This window comes from Pocillopora verrucosa, chromosome 3 (assembly GCF_036669915.1).
Source record: "Pocillopora verrucosa isolate sample1 chromosome 3, ASM3666991v2, whole genome shotgun sequence".
Taxonomy (NCBI): Eukaryota; Metazoa; Cnidaria; class Anthozoa; order Scleractinia; family Pocilloporidae; genus Pocillopora; species Pocillopora verrucosa.
Window position 1 is genome coordinate 6,326,112 of NC_089314.1, and position 16,727 is coordinate 6,342,838.

At 37.4% G+C, this 16,727-nt stretch overlaps 1 protein-coding gene across 1 annotated transcript; it reads right to left on the reverse strand.

The window, feature by feature from the left end:
• Positions 1-757: 757 nt before the first annotated feature.
• LOC131777322 (mucin-like protein) lies at positions 758-16,639 on the reverse strand. The gene is made up of 20 exons (XM_059093597.2): positions 16,374-16,639; positions 15,694-15,845; positions 14,777-15,139; positions 14,131-14,231; positions 13,604-13,696; positions 11,128-11,708; positions 10,615-10,836; positions 10,061-10,393; positions 8,652-8,906; positions 8,073-8,266; positions 7,601-7,937; positions 6,481-6,606; positions 5,905-6,027; positions 5,490-5,612; positions 5,026-5,154; positions 4,765-4,893; positions 4,034-4,137; positions 3,211-3,326; positions 2,339-2,710; positions 758-1,899 (listed from the first exon to the last, which is right to left on the reverse strand). The coding sequence occupies exons 3-20, from the start codon at positions 15,050-15,052 to the stop codon at positions 1,752-1,754; spliced, it is 3,762 nt and encodes a 1,253-aa protein (XP_058949580.2). The 5' UTR covers positions 15,053-15,139; positions 15,694-15,845; positions 16,374-16,639; the 3' UTR covers positions 758-1,751.
• Positions 16,640-16,727: the final 88 nt, after the last annotated feature.

The following is a 16,727-nucleotide window of genomic DNA, read 5'->3' on the forward strand; positions in this document are numbered from 1 at the left end:
ATCGACCCGTTTCTTTCAAGATTTCATATACCGGGTGTGATATTTTAGGATTGTGATCAGTTGCCAAAAATTAACTTTGATTCAAAACTAATCCGAGTATGGGTTTTTATTCAAAAGAAGTATTTTTAGTCCTCGTACCTAAAATGGTCGTTATCTGAATAATTGTCTGTTTAAAACCAGAGATTTGCTGGTGCTGTTTCAGGTTTTCAGGTTTCATGGGTGGAAATTTTCTGCCGTACTCATTTTACTCCCGAAGTTAAGACGTAATATGGAATCCTTAAATATGTGCGGATTCAATTTTTAAAAAACAGTTATTTTATCTTCATAAGAAGTATCGACCTACCTATTCACCTGTCATTATTCATTCTTAGTCATTGTCATTCAACTTTGGGTACAAGATATGTAGCCCTACCTCCCCCACAGCACTTTTCTTCACGGTCCCTAAACCTCACCCTACCCCCTACTTCTGATGAAACTCAATCCGGTGTTCTGACCTAAATAATAGTCGCTTTAGGCTTTTTAATCGCTACTCCTGTCAGTGGCACATTTGTGAACACCGACGAAATTCTTGCTTATATGCGTTCGATAAAAGTGGCATAAAATTTCTCATTGATAACTTCCCAAACTTAAGGGTCTGTTTTTTGCGTCAACCAAGGCAGTTTTTTCCCTCTTCCTTCCTTTGTTATGACAAAGTTCTAGAAATTTATTTTATGGCCAACATGTGTGCGGGCAAGAATACGTTACGATGTGTGAGGTATGTAGTTCAACTGTCTTTATTTTATTGATTATCACTCTCAGAATAAGCTGAATTATACAGGATCTCTAAAGTGCAAAGTTTTCTAACTTAGGGAAAAAAATCTTGGGTAAACCCCTTGAAGGGTCTACTTATTTCCTTTCACTGAAAGATAGTCCATTGAAAGTATTTGAAATTTTCATTCTTAAAAGTTCAGCACTACAGTGTACACGGTACAGATCCTTCTCTGACAAAATACACAATACTGGTATTATGTTCTGCGGTTTGAAAAAACAATATACCTTTTCTCTTGACTTCTCACTATGGAATATTCAGTCGAATCTTGGGATAACAGTCATATTCTGATAATTCTCCTTTGTCCCAAGTCACCGAATTTCAGTCAAATTTGATGATTGCATATCACGATCGCTTCTTAGGTCATATTACGTAATATCCAAGGATTTGACTTATATAATATTTCATGATATATATATATCTATCTATCTATATATATATATATATCTCTCTCTCTATGTATATATACATATATATATATATATGTTTGAGCTTGAGAAGCTCAAATATCTTTTTTGCTACGACGCTAGGGAAGTCCTGTGGTCTTGATTTGTTTATGTCTACTTAAATAAACTCATCGTTTCGTTAGTTTGTTTTATTCTCCATAAATACTTTCAGGTAATAATTATCGTCTTAAACGATTTTTTATCCGGAGGGTATTTCAGTAGCCTATGATAACTTAGATACTTGTATCATGTAGCTTAGACTTCTCTTAAAAATTTCATTTTTAGACACATCGTGTCTGTACTTCGCGTCTCTGAGCAAAAGGATCTTCGTCGCTCTGCGGTTTGCATCACGGGCTCAGTTTAACAAGACAGTGTTGATTTCTCTCATAGCCTTCTCAACGAATGTCAATGAGATGGCAGAACTTTCTCCGTAATCAATGGTCAACTCTTCTCCCTTGCGGTGGAGTAGATCGTGTTTTTTGTTTTGACGTAAAAATTCAAGAAACGCTTGCCCTGGGCTGTTCAGGCCAGGCGTTTCTTTTCACTGATGATCTTCGATAACTTTCCATGACTATTCCTTCTTCAGTCTCTTCAGGATTATGATTCAAATCAGGGTGCACTGCAGATTTCACTTTCATTTTAAAGCTAAAGATGAAAGGGAAGTAGAGAAATTAGTTGAATTTCGTCATTTATGAAAGGAAATGTCAAAATTCCTCACATTTTACTTAGTTGTCTTACTGGTTTTGCTACTTCGAATGAACGTTCCTCGAAAAAAACGCAAATAACTAACAACGTATACAAACTTTGGAAAAAAACTACACGCCGTGAAACTAAGGAAACAGGCAACCCAGCTGCACTTTTAAATTCTTCAAGAATGAGTTGATCTCAGGATTGTTTTCTTGAGATTAAGATCGTCATGATTAAATAAAAAACGGGGGATTACGTTTTGAAAATTCTACGTCATAAAGTTTTCCTTGTGGGTTTTTTGACAAATTTTCTCTGGTAATGCCTATGTTGAATAATTTTTCCTTAAAAAAGCACTCTTGTACGGAAATACGTCACCTTACAGATAACACTTACTTACCAAACAACGACGATGATAATAATAACGGCTATTAGAACAACCAATCCTACACTGATACCAATCACAATCCATTTCCAGCCATTGCTGTTTGGCTCCAGTGGTCTCACTGTTGGGTATTCTGTAGGTGAGCTGGATTCGAATAAAGTCTCTATATCAGAGATGTTCGCGCCAATGGCTGCCTCGATCTCGGGCTTGTAAGCTTTTACAATGGCGACCAACGCGTCACGGGGAAGAACTGAGATATTTCCAATAAAAAGACCAGCAGGCTGCTGTACATAAAATGCAACCTGGAGAGAGTCTGATGAGTTGCTAGGGTAACCAGGCAGAAGATGAACCTGGTCAGCGGTGTAGAGGTCTAGGAATGGAGAGCGTCTGACAAGAGAAAAATTAGTTTAATAATAAAGCATCAATGTAGTGAGGGATGGAAATCATTGATCTGCAGAAATTATTCGTGATAATTTTTGGAAGCTTTAACGAGACACAGTAAGTTGTATAATCAGCATGGAAAAGTTAGTTTGGATTAAAATCGATTTATAATAAACCATTACTTATTATAAACCAGTAAAAATTACGGAAGTTCTGCTCAGACACCCTATTACTGCCTTTTCAAGTGGAAAGGTGATGGGAAGAAATGAACTATAAACTAGAGGATACTGTCTGAGTTAGCACTAGATCATGCAGTGCTAAAATTAAAAGAAAAGCGAAAGGAAGAAGAAGTGGGCAGGAGAAATAACTGGGAAGAGGAACACTGGAGGTATCTGCAACCACGAAGGACTCTAACTGAAAAAGGAAGGCCCACAGAAAGCTATGTGCCTTTTATCTACAAAGATGGCGCACCAAAACAAAAGCGTATTAGTTTCTGTTGTAATCACCTTTTTCGTCGTTTTTCTTTTAGTGAGCACGTTGTCCTGTTCTTACTGCAAAACTCGGATGTAGCAGACGCCAATTTCTCTTTAAAAGATTTATCTCTATCAAAATCCCACTCAACCTGCCAGAAAGAACATGAATAAAGTTTAATATTGTTTTGGAAAGACTCCATATTCCAATAGAAAACTATTTCAGCTCACTCAGATAACGTTTTGACGGCGGTCTGCACTGTAAAATTAAAACATATCGCTGCATACGAATTTCAGTGACATTAAAGTGCTTTGTAAAGAGCGCGGCCCGCCTTTAATCAGACGCTATGGTTAACATTATCGCATCTTGGGATTTCAGCTCACACATCCAACGGTTTGATTGACAACAGTTAAAATCACCAAAGAGACTCGAGTATTCCCAAAGCAAAATCTGTTGACCAATCATAGCTGACTAGTTCTGGATATGCAAATTATTATGCCGCGTATTAAAAAACTGGGCACCGTAAGTACATGTCGCGAAAGACAATAGCATTCTGGGCGATTAGTCATGCAGAGAAACGATGTTATGAGAAAATTCATCTGTAATAGATTTCAGGTCATTGGCCATTCGAGATTCAACCTGTTTGGAAAAGGTTGGGCCTATTTATTGCTTGCTAGTTTACTCGCAAGAGTTGGCCATCATAGTTCCTGGAAAATATTCTACACGCGCACTTTTTTAAAGCAAGAAAGCGCTATACACTTGTGCAAGAAACCTAATAAGCTTAAGGGCGTACCCTATAACATTTTTGTCATATGATCTGCAGCACATGACGTCATTTCTATAACTCGAGGTACCTACCCCACTTAGAATTGAAAACTGAACAGCTTCTTGCTTCTCGTTTTGTGATGGGACACGTGGCTCAGCCAGGTCTGGTATAGGGACTGTCTCGTTTTTCTCCAAACCTGGGTAAATATTTAATATGTAAGAAACCTTTGAATAATTACACAAAATATACTTATAAGTTTTCTTCATCACTTTCGATCAGTTTCGAGTTTTGCAAAGAGTATTTCTTTAAGACTAAATCTCCCAACGTCCTATCACAGGTGCCGCAATCTGATTGGCTATGTACTCATTATTTGCTCCGTTAAAGATAGTGAATAGAGTGAGTGGCCTAACAATGCGCAGTTATGAACAAAGTAAGGAAATGGTCATTATTTATTGCCAGGGGGGGAGGAGTTTGTTTGTACCTGATCCTTCCATAAGGCTGTGTAATATTTTTATGACCCCCCCTTTCTATTTTGTTGGCGACGACTGATCTCCTTCCATACCCCCTAAAAATCATGTAATCCCCCCCGAAAAAAATCTGATCCACCCCCTGGCGATAAATAAGAGTGGTTACTAATGTAGCAACAAGAGCCTGTCTTATTGTTAAACGCTTCACGACTAGTAGATTGAGCTTTCGATATTTGAGCTTGATATGACTGTCAAGCTCAAAATTCAACTGTCAAGTATCAAAACGCAAAGAGCAGAATGACACTCCATGCATATCCCAACTTCCAGGAAATTTTCGTCTAAAAATGATCAAATACCTTTGCATTTTCCATCAATGAAGTACAAGTCTTGATCACATTCACACTTGTAAGAGCCACGAGTGTTGACGCACTTGTGAAACTCATCCGTGCAGTTGAACAAGTCATCATTCAGACACTCGTTGATATCTGCATGGCAAACACGTTGAAAATCATTAATTAAGGCAAAAACTTATTTCAAACGGTCGTTTGTCTGTAAATGCATTCATTCTCTACACCTCTTTGCTATCAATTAAACTTATATAGAATTTAGTTATTTACCTTCACACTCGTAGCCATCTTTCTTCAATTCAAAACCCCTCTCACACGAACACTTATAACTTCCTGGGGTATTTGTACAAATCTGATTGCACCGATCAAGTTCTTTAGCTGGATCACATTCATTGATATCTACAGAGAAAAAAGTACAACGGCTTTAGTTGGTGCTTCTATATTGTATTTCAACGTTTCAAGTAACATTTCGTTGTCAGTTGGTATCAGCCACAAACTATCCAAACGGTATCAGTTCTATTTCTTCGTAACTAGGGAAACAAGTGAGAGTAAAGCTGGCACGTATGTATCTTAGTGCACCACATGCGTTGTGGTAAAGGAGTCTACAAATATAATCTAAATAACTTTATAACTTGTTTAACACTCAAAAGGCTCTTAAACATTCTTTCTTTAGTTCTCGTTCCAAAAAAAGCACTGAGAACGATCTAAGGTTGAAGAAGAAAATAAAAGCTTACCTGTACAGTTCTTTTCATTGCTGTCCAGCTCGTAGTTAGCAAAACAAGCACAAGTTGCTTCATTGCTGCTTCCCTGGAAGCAAACGTGTTCGCAGCCATGATCAAAAGAACAAGGGTTTTTAGCTGCGAAGTGAAGGGAACAGTAGTATTATAAGTAAATACCGTTGTTTGATGCTGTTGATCCGATATGGCGGAAGAAGTCTTTTTCAACTTGAGCTTTGCCTTCATTGCATATTAGCAGAGAAAAATATGTACGAGGCGATTGTACAAAAGGATTTCTTTCAACAGATGTATTGCTTAGCTCGATCGCTCGCTCGCTCGCTTCGGATGCCGCAGTCAGCATAAGATGACTGTTTTCATGTTAGAAGATGCCTAATAAGAAATAAACGAGGCCTCTCAGTAAAGACTAACTCACCTACACACTTTCTCCAGTCACTAGGATCAGTTTTGAAAAACTCGTTACATGAACAGTTGTAACTTCCCTCACTGTTGATACATTTTTGCATACAGTCGCTCGATGGATTGCATTCATCAACATCTACGTGCCAAAAAAGAATATAACATTTGTTTTTTATCATCGAGGGAAATCTTAGGCGTCTTATTTAAGGGGAATACCAGGACGTCAACATTTCGCCCTCTAAGATTTAAATTGAGTTTGAATCAAACCAATTCTAAACCGTGATTAGTGCTAGGGAGGACTTGTTGGGACTTTTGTAGAGTGGGTCATTGGGGAGGCTAGCTATGAACTTTACGCTGAACGAGGGCTAAAAAAGATAATTTAAGCTTTAAATTAGGGAATTTCTTTTGATATTTCATGCGTAAATTTGATAGGAAATGTTGAGTTGACAAGTATGATGTTTACGTCAACGGAAAAAAGAAAAATGAACTACGATTTCATTATCTTGGTCTGGTTCCACATTAAAGCTAAGTGCCAGAAATTCTCCTCTAATCTTACCGTAAAGTTTCCGGAGTTTGAAAACAAAAGTCTTACCATCACAGCTGCGTCCGTCTTCATTTAGCGAGTATCCATCACGACACTCACAGAAGAAAGAAGTTGGAATATTGACACATATCTGCTCACAGTTGTTTGATGAGTTACTTTGGCATTCGTCATAGTCTAAGGAAAATATTGCATAATATTTAACCAGAATTTTATGATTGATTTTTTTCAGAAAATCTCCACGATAAAAAAAAATGCAACTCCTGACTGACCTGGTGCAATGGAAATTTCAGTGACATTTCTGAGGAAAAGTCGCTCGTTGTTGTCAGGTCGTATATTGTGTTCTGTTCACAGTTTAGGGGGAGGTTAGGCAAGGGGGGGGGGCGTTTTGATGCAGTAAGTCATTTTTTCAGGAGACGAAGAAGCAAAATATATATTAAATTTTTTTGGCGATATATCTTACACTTACAAAGTTCTTTTCCATGCAAAGTTGTTTTATCTATATTCACCTTCACTCTTTCACTCCCACGATATCATTAGGAATTCTCCTTACTGTCTGCCGTACAATTCTTATGATTTTAGTTTGGAGAATTGATATTGGATCAACTCATAATTTACTACTTTATAGATATAAACAATAGCTTTATTTGGCGCGAAAATATACGAGCACACTTTCGCGCAAAATAGAGGCTATTGTGCTTATTATCCTTCAAATATTTTGCAACGCGCGTGAAAAATGTTCACGAACAGTTAACTGTTTGCTGTGTGGGAGGTTTTAATTTTAGTGTTCTCTGGTACGATTTTATGAACAAACAAATATTTCCCTCTTCCGCAACAACCTGAGACGCTCTCTCATCCTGAATTAATTTTTAAATGACGACTAATCGTAGTGGACGTAAGGTTGAAACTTGGGGAATATCACCTGGGTGATATCCTCGGATATCCTGTCACGTAATGTGTTTAGACCAATCGTGCATGAGGAAAAATATTAGATGGATCATAATTTTCGTCATTCCCATTACTTGTCTGCTCGATATTGTATTGGTACTGTAATTAAAATTTTGTCTTGGTCACTCATGGAAGTTAAAGGATTAAGGAACATTCTATCAAATAAAACCCCTAAAGGTCTGCCCGACTTGAACTTTATTGAGAAATCTACAAGTCAACCCACCAGTACACTGAGCTCCATTTCCAGTGTACCCTGATGGACAGGGTCCACATTTATATCCACTGGAATTAGCTGGTGCCGGAAGATCAATACACTCAACTCCCGCGTAACACGGCTGACCATTCATTTCGCAGGCGTCAATGTCACTGTCACAGAACCTTCCTGTGTATCCTCCCTGACATGCGCAGCCCATGTATATAAACTTGTTATCAGTGTTGGCTGTGTCGCCTTCTTCTGGTTCCACGCACTGACCACCATGTTGGCAGGTGCACATTCTAATGGTTGGACTCCAACTGACGCTTGCACCTTTATCGTCAGTAGCAACGAAGGTCATGTTAAACTACAAAGGAAGAAAAACTTCGTATGTGGATTCTGCCCCTTTGTCGATTTGCCGGGGTTACTTTTTTAGAGCAAATTGAACTGTAATTCTGCAAAGAAAATGTTTAACGAAAAAGTTTTCAATTGAAAAATTTACCTTTTTTGATGACGTTACGGGCCAATGAAATGACAACATGTTTACAGTCTGGTTCCACGTGGCTCCTGCAGGTTTGTTTATCACGTGAAAAGTAATGGAGCCCTCGTCCTCAGCTGTTACATTCAGCTCAACTGTTTCGCCAAGTGTGGCATTTATCAAATTTGAAGCGTTTACTATCTTAGGCGGGAAGTTGCCTGTAAATATTCCAAAAAAATTGAAATATGCTTAGCTTGAGATATACAAGTGACTATTCTTAAAGTTTTAAATCACAAAAAATTTTCGTGAAGTCGGAATATTCTGATTATCGCCATATTGTCTAATGTCTAGCACTTATGGAATCGTTGCACATCTATTGGCGTATTCTAATTACGTCTGTATTACGCCAGTCCAAAACATTTTTTCAGTAAAATATGGTCCTGCGTTGTTTGCAAACGATTTTTGCTTTTATGGCGGAGAGCCATTTTCATAACTTGTTCGCGTAAAAGGAAGCCACTTAGGAAGCCAAAAGATAAAAGGAGAAAAGAATTTGAAACCCGAGAAATCTCCAATGACCAAACCGACATTTTCTCCTGAACTAACCCAGTGTATTCGACTCGTTCACCAGCTGGACGCTTATATCTTTGGTTACCATGCCAACAGACAAGTCGTTGGTGGAAGCCACGTCAAACAGACATTCGTGATCATCTCCACATTGTGCTTCAGCTTTCTGTCTTAGACTGTCATTATGCCATGTGATGTTATCAGCAAACATGGGTTCAAATTCAGGTTTCGAATAAGTGGCCACGCTTTCATTATCAGCGTAAGTGAAGAGAGACTGGGATTCGTTGATTTGCCCTAGGAGATATTATCATTAATTAGTATAATTGCTCAGGTGATTATAGAGATGGGTGCGCTCTGATTGATGGAGAAGTGCATCATATCACGCCACAGTCACCTTACGCGAGGTGATTATGGCAGGAACGTTAACCTTCAGAGAGGCTGTCTCGCGTTTTGTCAATGTTTTCGCGGAAGTGATGAACGCGATAGCAAAAAAAAAAACCATTGCGAAGAGCACAAAAGATGCTATTGAGTTAGGCGGAACACATTTCAAAAAGGAGATATGATTTTTTTGCTTATTTAATTGAGTAAACCTGCCAAACTCCTTTCTTATCTTGATACGAGTAATCACCACAACTGTACCACAATATGCTCAATGCTTTCTCTATTTATACAACAGAATTGGAAAGTACCTGAACAATTATACAAATACAATTATTCGTCCCAGGCTCAGTGAACGTTGTTGAATAATCCACTCGGCTACGTCCCTGAGATTATTCAACAATGTTGACTTCGAATTCGGCGAATAATTGTTAAGTTAGGAAAGAATGGGTTAGACACATTTACAAGATACAAAATTATGTAAAATTAAGACTAGTAAAGTTAAAACGGAACGGATAATATATCCTCCCATAATCTGCCTGTATGACTAATAGAGCAAGCTTCTATTTTTAATTTACTTCTGTTTCTTTATTTTACCGCCAAACGTTCTCAATTTTAATTATACAGCTTGATAGATATAAAACTGCTATCAGCAAAAAAGTTATGTCTTTCAAAATGTGTTGAGAACTTTTCGCTTTCCTTAGAGTAGCGACTGCAAGTAAAAGAATTGATCTTCCCTTATCCCAATTTCTGGTTCATTAAACAACTAGAGATCTCGTCTCTCCTCCTTAATGAAATTATGGTCCGTCACAGGCTGCTTGAGCTTCTCCTGGAAGTTCACTGGTAATCGTTCATGTTTTGTGTCTGCAGTTGCAAGATCTCTTTTAAAGGGTATGGTCTTTACTCGCAACGCGAGCAACAGTACAATAACACGCGACGATCATTCGCCGTATAGTAGTGCGCCCAAACACTAAGAGCCAGAACACAAGGATCAATCCTTGATCCTTGGCACTTGCCAAATTCGTTGTGAAGAAGTTTAATGCGTTCATATAAAATAATATGGTACTTACATTTGACTCCAAATCCGTAGTGAATCTCTTTTAGTGATGACGTCGATGGCAAAACCGTCCCGTCGGGCAGTGTAAAGTCATCCTTAGGGTCATCGTTCCATGTTCCCAGCAATCCTTTTGTGGCGTTTTTCAAGACATCACCAAGAGTTACAACGAACGACATCATTTCCTTATTCTCGCAGAACTGTACTGACGATGTCGACGGGAAAGAAACTTGTAAACAGTTTTCCTCTGGTTTTGAGATGGAAAGATTTCCACCAACCTCCACAGTTCGATTTGTTAAATTGCTGTAGCCATTATAGGGTGTACTGTCAATCAATATATGGAAGCCTCCTAACAAAGTCAAATCGCAAGAGTTGGATTCTATTGGCTCTAAATCGAAAACTACCTTAAGAAACTCTTTATGGTGGTCAATTTACATCATCAAATCAGATGATGAAACCAAATTTTCCTTGTTAAACTCCCCAACGACGCAACACAAAAGTTTCTTTACAATATTACCCCTTAAGAGGTTTTCGTTTTCCTACATGACAAGCTCTTTATAGCATTCTCACCTCCGTCTTTAACTCGAACCTCGATGGTGCTCGAGTTTTTTTCTTTAGCAGCTCCTGCTGAGAAGATGGTTGCTGTGGTTGAGTTTCCTTGGGCAAGTTTTGTTCTGGCCTGAAGATTAAATGTTCCATTTTCTGCATCCACCATAGTGTATTCACCAAGACCGTTAAACGTGTAATTCCCACCGTCCAGTGTCTTGATATGCGGATCACCCCAGAACCACCCTGAATTAAAAGAGAAACACTCCTCTTATCTTGCTTGTGTTGCAAAGAATCTGAACTGTATAGAGTGAGTGGCTTGAGCCCAAGAGTAAAAGTTGACAAATCTTTTTCTAGACAACTCTCCAGTACATGACAGTTGCGAAAGGTAACCTTTAATTCCAAAGTAGTTTTACCTGACCCGTGGCTTAAACTGACAAATTAACAATAACATGACAAGATTTACAAGAGATGACAAAGGATGATACAATAGGGTTTCGTTTTTCTATAATATAACTATCATTATGTAAAACTCACGTCTAATTGGAGGCCTATACAGCGAGCAGCTATCAGACGGACGATAAGCATAGAACAAATGGCAGAAAGGTAGATCCACACAGCAATACTGGTAAGCCTGTTCATCTGTGTAAAAGGTTTGGACGTGATTGTACCAGTAATAGAAAAGTGTCACTTTTACCCGTCCACCATCAGGAGGTCCCTGCTTGAGAGAGGCCCAGTCTTCCGATTGCGTGGAGTAACAGCATTGTTGTCTCATCGAAACACCAACTAGTCCAGTAATCCTGGTGTACAGATAAATGAACCTGGATCTTCTGGAATCAAAACACCAATCTGGCCACGAGTTCCACCAACTCCATCTGAATCGCCCCCAATCAAACCACGCCTGCCACCCAGTGCAAGGGCAAGCCATTTCCCGGTCTGATTCTATGAGTCGTTTATACCAGTAATGGAATCTCAAGTGTTCATTAAGTATGGCCCAACTAAAGCATTTCTCCAGTGCACCTTCTCCATCGCTGTTTTCAATTCTCCAAAAGTATCTTCCCTGCACACCCGTGTTTCCTTCCTTCTTATCGAGGTCATACATTCCAAATGTACCAGAACTACAATCACAAACATTTAACTCAAAAACAATCTTTCGCTATCGTCATTTTTAGTAATTAGAATATAGGGTCGAGATTCTATCGGTTCGCAGTGAGTGAGGACAAGAGTCGAGTGATCTTTCGCGCACAGAAATCGATAGCGAATAAATTAATAGTTATTAAACGTTTGAAGTTGTCCTTTTGTAGCATGTTGATTAAATTGATGATTCGATTGAGGTCTTGAGCTACTGTATTTATTTTTTGTTCCAAGCTTTCGCCGATCTTCGGCATCGTCAGGGAATGTCTGATACCGCAGATCAGTGAAAGCTTGGAATTAAAAATAAACATTAGTTCGGGGCTCAATCAAATTGCCTAGTTAATCGTTATTGCATAGATTTAATGCTTATTCAAAACTTAACAATAAGAAAGACTTTTTTTTTATCAAATAATGATATAAGTAAATCACAATTTTAGTCTACTCTCTTTTCTCGCTAACCATCATAGAATAGATGGCGAGTAATGTAGCCAATCAGATTGCATCACCCGTGATAAAACTCTAATTGATTTATACTGATATAGAAATTATATATACGTTGGGTTTGGGGCTCTCTAAGAAATTCCAGATTAAATTTGAAGGTTTACACCCATTTGCACCAATTACAGCAGGTAGCCTGAAAATTCTCTGAATCGAAAAATAAACTAATTTTAAAATTGTAAAGAATCATTGAGAAAATTTCACGTGTAAACATAACCTTTATGAGTTGATTACGTGGACGGACTTTACAAACACTGTCACAACGAATTGCTCTATTGAAGAAAATCAGACGATTTTTTCTAGTCAAGCAGGGGATGTTCTACTACAACTCATTAATCAAGCAAGTAATGATATATGGCTCTACTGCATGGACTTCCTGTTCTGTGGATAATCTCATCAAAGTCCTAAAGCTACAAAAACGCGTAGCTCGTGTTATATTAAGTGCAGACAACAGGGACAAGAGTTTTAAGCTCTTCTCCTGATTAGGATGGCTTCCATTTAACGATGAAGCAAAAATAAATCAGTGTTTACTCATTCATCAGTGCCTAGTAGGTGATTGCCCTCAATATATGAACATTGTAATGACTAGGAATTCAGATATACATCATAGGAAAAGTCGATACGGACAATGGAACCTTGTCTGTAAGAGATTTAATAGGGAAACTGAGGATGGCAGGACGTTCTCAGTAAGTAGTGCAAAACTTTGAAATTCGTTTACAACCTGAGTTAAAGACAAAATTAAGATGTCAAATTCAAATTTAGATCTACGCAAATGCCTGAACGCCTACTTTTGCCATTTGAATAAGGACATTCGTCATTTTAAAGTAAATTAGCATTGCCATTTTATTTTACTTTTTTTAATTGTTTTCTATTTTTCCCTTTTTGTATTTTTATCAATGTTATATATTTGTTATATATATTTTACTTAATGTTATTTATATATATATATATATATATATATATATATATATATATATAGGATATTTTTAGTATATAAATAGGATAAGTTTGATGTAGGAGGGCCACAAGTTTATCAGTATTGTAACTAACAATAACAATAACAATAATTTATTAACCGCGTTATCATCTAAGAGCACAAGAGCTCGTTCAAAATACGAAAACACGAACTGTTTCGTGCTACCCTCGATAAATAGAGTTGAATTGACTGATTGATGAGCATTCACATCCTTTAGCTGCTAACCTGGCTCTTTCATATCGGGTCATGCATTATTTCCTTTGTGGAAGAATGTACGAGTTCCAATCATCCTGTTTCTTCGTAGTTTAATACGCTATTGACTAATGGAGATTGTTTGGGGTATTTAGCCCTTTAAGATACTAGAGCGAAATAAACAAATTTATATTCACATTCGATTCATCTTACCCTTTCATATTGATATAATCTTTGCCGTCGTTCCCTGCATTCCAGCCAGCCACAGGAAGACCATAGTAGTTCGTCCAGTAACGGTAGTTATTCCTGCAATATTGTCGAGAAAATTCTAACTGTTACGTATTCTCTCAACTGTTTTGCCCGGTTTCATGAATTTCTGGTTCTTTGGCGATATCCCTACTTCCATCGCAAACACATTTCAATGTTTTTTCTTTCAATCAAAAGCAATTCTTAAGCCCTTGAATTAATTTCATCGGAATACCATATTGTAGCTCTTTGATAAAAAGTACGGATGGTGAATAGGAAGAATTGGTAAGCCAATTTGAATCCAAGAAATCATAAAAAAGACCATATTGTAATCTAAATGAATGTGTCAGACACAAATATCAAAGAATCCTGATGGGACCTACTAACGTCAGACAAAGTTTATAGTTATTTCAGATTCACTTGATATGCAATTTTCGTATATATTTTTATATTCTTCTTCTTCTAGTTTTCAATTAGGGGTGTAGGAAACTCACGGATCTGCGTCGATCACCCACTGAATTCCTCCATAGGGATAATTATACATCAAGAATGTGTTAAATCCGTTCGTTATCAAGACAGCTTGGAAGGTGTTACTCTGGAAAACAATAACAACGCAGGAACACTTCGGATTTTGATACTTTGAACTAGACCTATACATTTCCTGATAGATGTATTCTTATCTCGAATGCAACAAGTCAAGTTGCTGCAGTACGTTATACTTCATGACTCATACGTGCATTCATCACTTCTGGGTTGATAATGTTAATGAACTAAGTGGAGTATGGTATAGGGAGTCATAGGAATTGTTACTTCGAATAACTTGCAATTTTCCCGAAATAATGGCAGGCAATCTTTAAGTTTTCTTCTCTTGATGTTCAGATGTTAAAAATCTGTAAAGTATGGTCAATCTTTCCCTAACCCGGTTTGAGCTCTCACTAAACCGACAAATAAAAGAGAATAAAAGAGAATAAAATGGAAATCCCTTCTGTTTTTCGTATTTCTGTGCTTTTTTCAGGATTTGACACAGTCGTCAAACCAACAACTCAGACACTGTAAAGTCCAATTGATAGTTAGATAGTATATGTAACTAACTTACACGGTTATCTTTTAGTTACGATAATTAAAAGTGTACATGCTTACTCGAGGACAATTCAACGAAAAATCCTGATTGTAGTAATAGTAGTATGAATAATAAAAGTATGGACAGAGCTTTTCCCACGTCGCAACCAGGACCCAAGTGGCTTTAAAGTTATCAAATCCTCCGGTATAGTTCTTTACATGGTTTGAAGCCAGATCCAGAATTTCATTTGATTTTTCTTGCGTTTGTCTGTACACGTGGTAATACACCTTTGAATGACCTTTGCTGAATGCAAAATAAGTATCAGTTGTAGCCCAGAAGGGTGCAATAATACCCATGTTTCTAAACCACCAGTAGATACCGAATTTCCGAGGCCACCACCAGCTCCACTCATAATTCAACTGGATTATACCATTTCGACAAATCTAGAAAAAGGGGTGAAAAGAATGATAAACTTACTAACGAGGCTTGTAACACTGCATGTTAGCATAATTCCAGAGAAACTACTTCTTTCGTAAATTACTCTAACCCTCGGCTGCTAAGTTTACTTGGCGAATTCATTATTAACAAAAGAATCAAAATAAAGACTGCTGTTCTCCAACTGGGGCGGAACACATTTGCATCTGAGGCATAATACATTTATAATGTGATAAAGTACGAGGATATAAGCATATGTTTTACAGACTTCGCTTCTTACTCTCCACCTATCTCGCGATCAAGACATACGCTCGATGAGCTTCACATGCTTTATGGAGGAAATTTTCAAAGAAAGCAAGATATCTTTTAAAAACCTCCCACAACAAATAGTTGACCGAGTGATTTTTCTCAGGTAGTCTTAGGATGTTCATGCGCTTTGGATTGGAGCAATATTACTCTCATCTTCTTTAAAATTTTCTCCGCGCACCTTCAGCGCAAAAAATTTCTATTGGTTGAAAGGAAAATCATTCTGTTAAGTCTCTAGTAGAATAATTTTACTCACGTATAATTTGTAATGCCTTTCTGTGAAAAACGGAAATCCAGTCCAATCTGTGTTGATCCTCAAACATTGGTCGGAGGAGAAAGAAGTATCGTTAAGACGAAGTTCATGATCCTTCTGATCTGGACCGTGAGGATACAAGTTGCTAGGGATTTCTTAGAATTAAAACAAAAATTAAAACAAGAAGTACATCAGTGACCTGCTCCATGACTTTTCTGGACCGCACTATTATATGGCATATTTCACAACAGATAATTTAATTATGGCTTCATGTCGGAACCAGTTTAAACCGAAATAACTTTTCCTTTCTTGAAACATAATGACAAGAAGCTTGGCAACCATTTTCTCCAGTTTTTCGGTGTACTATGTTATTACAAATATTATGAAAGGGAGACTTCTTTCTTTATTGGAGGTGTATTGCAAATCAGAAATTTCAAATTAAGCCATGTTAGTGAAATATGTGTGGGAAATGTTTGTTGTCCTCAACATATAAAAACCAATCAGAACATTGAAGAATTTCAAAATTAAAACATAAATTTCCTTCGCTGTCATTAGTTTCAAAAGAGAATACTTATTTTCATTAGAGTTTGAGGCCATCTGCAATAGTTTCGAATATTCTGGCGAGAGCAGGTTTAGATTCGATGAATTCACATAAAAAAGGCACAGAAGAAATGCTTTCTTACTTGTTGCAGCAGCTGAAGAGAAAAAAAAAAAAGAAACGCGATTATTAGATGCAAAGTATGTTATTTCTATGAGAAGAATCTCATCTATATCTGATTCTTGTTAGAAGAATACTGGTTTTTTCCCACTGGAACAAAATTCTGTAAATATATACTAGGTAAAGTAATTTTTAGCAATGTACTGTATATAAAGAATAATTCATGGAAAGTCTGCCCGTATGATATTTACGCACGTGACGGTAGTATCGGAAATCGAACGAGTGAGATTTCTGATTCAAACCTACGAGATCGTAAATATCATATGGGCAGACTTTGGTGTAAAGTGTCTATTATATACATACGGAGATTTAATTCTTG

Excerpts from the sequence above, each read along its gene's own strand:
- LOC131777322 (XM_059093597.2), bottom strand. The coding sequence starts at position 15,052 with ATGGGTATTATTGCACCCTTCTGGGCTACAACTGATACTTATTTTGCA. Across the intron at positions 11,709-13,603 it reads GATTATATCAATATGAAAGG|TTCTGGTACATTTGGAATGT; the intron begins GTAAGATGAATC and ends TTGTGATTGTAG. Across the intron at positions 10,837-11,127 it reads GTATAGGCCTCCAATTAGAC|GGTGGTTCTGGGGTGATCCG; the intron begins GTGAGTTTTACA and ends CTTTTAATTCAG.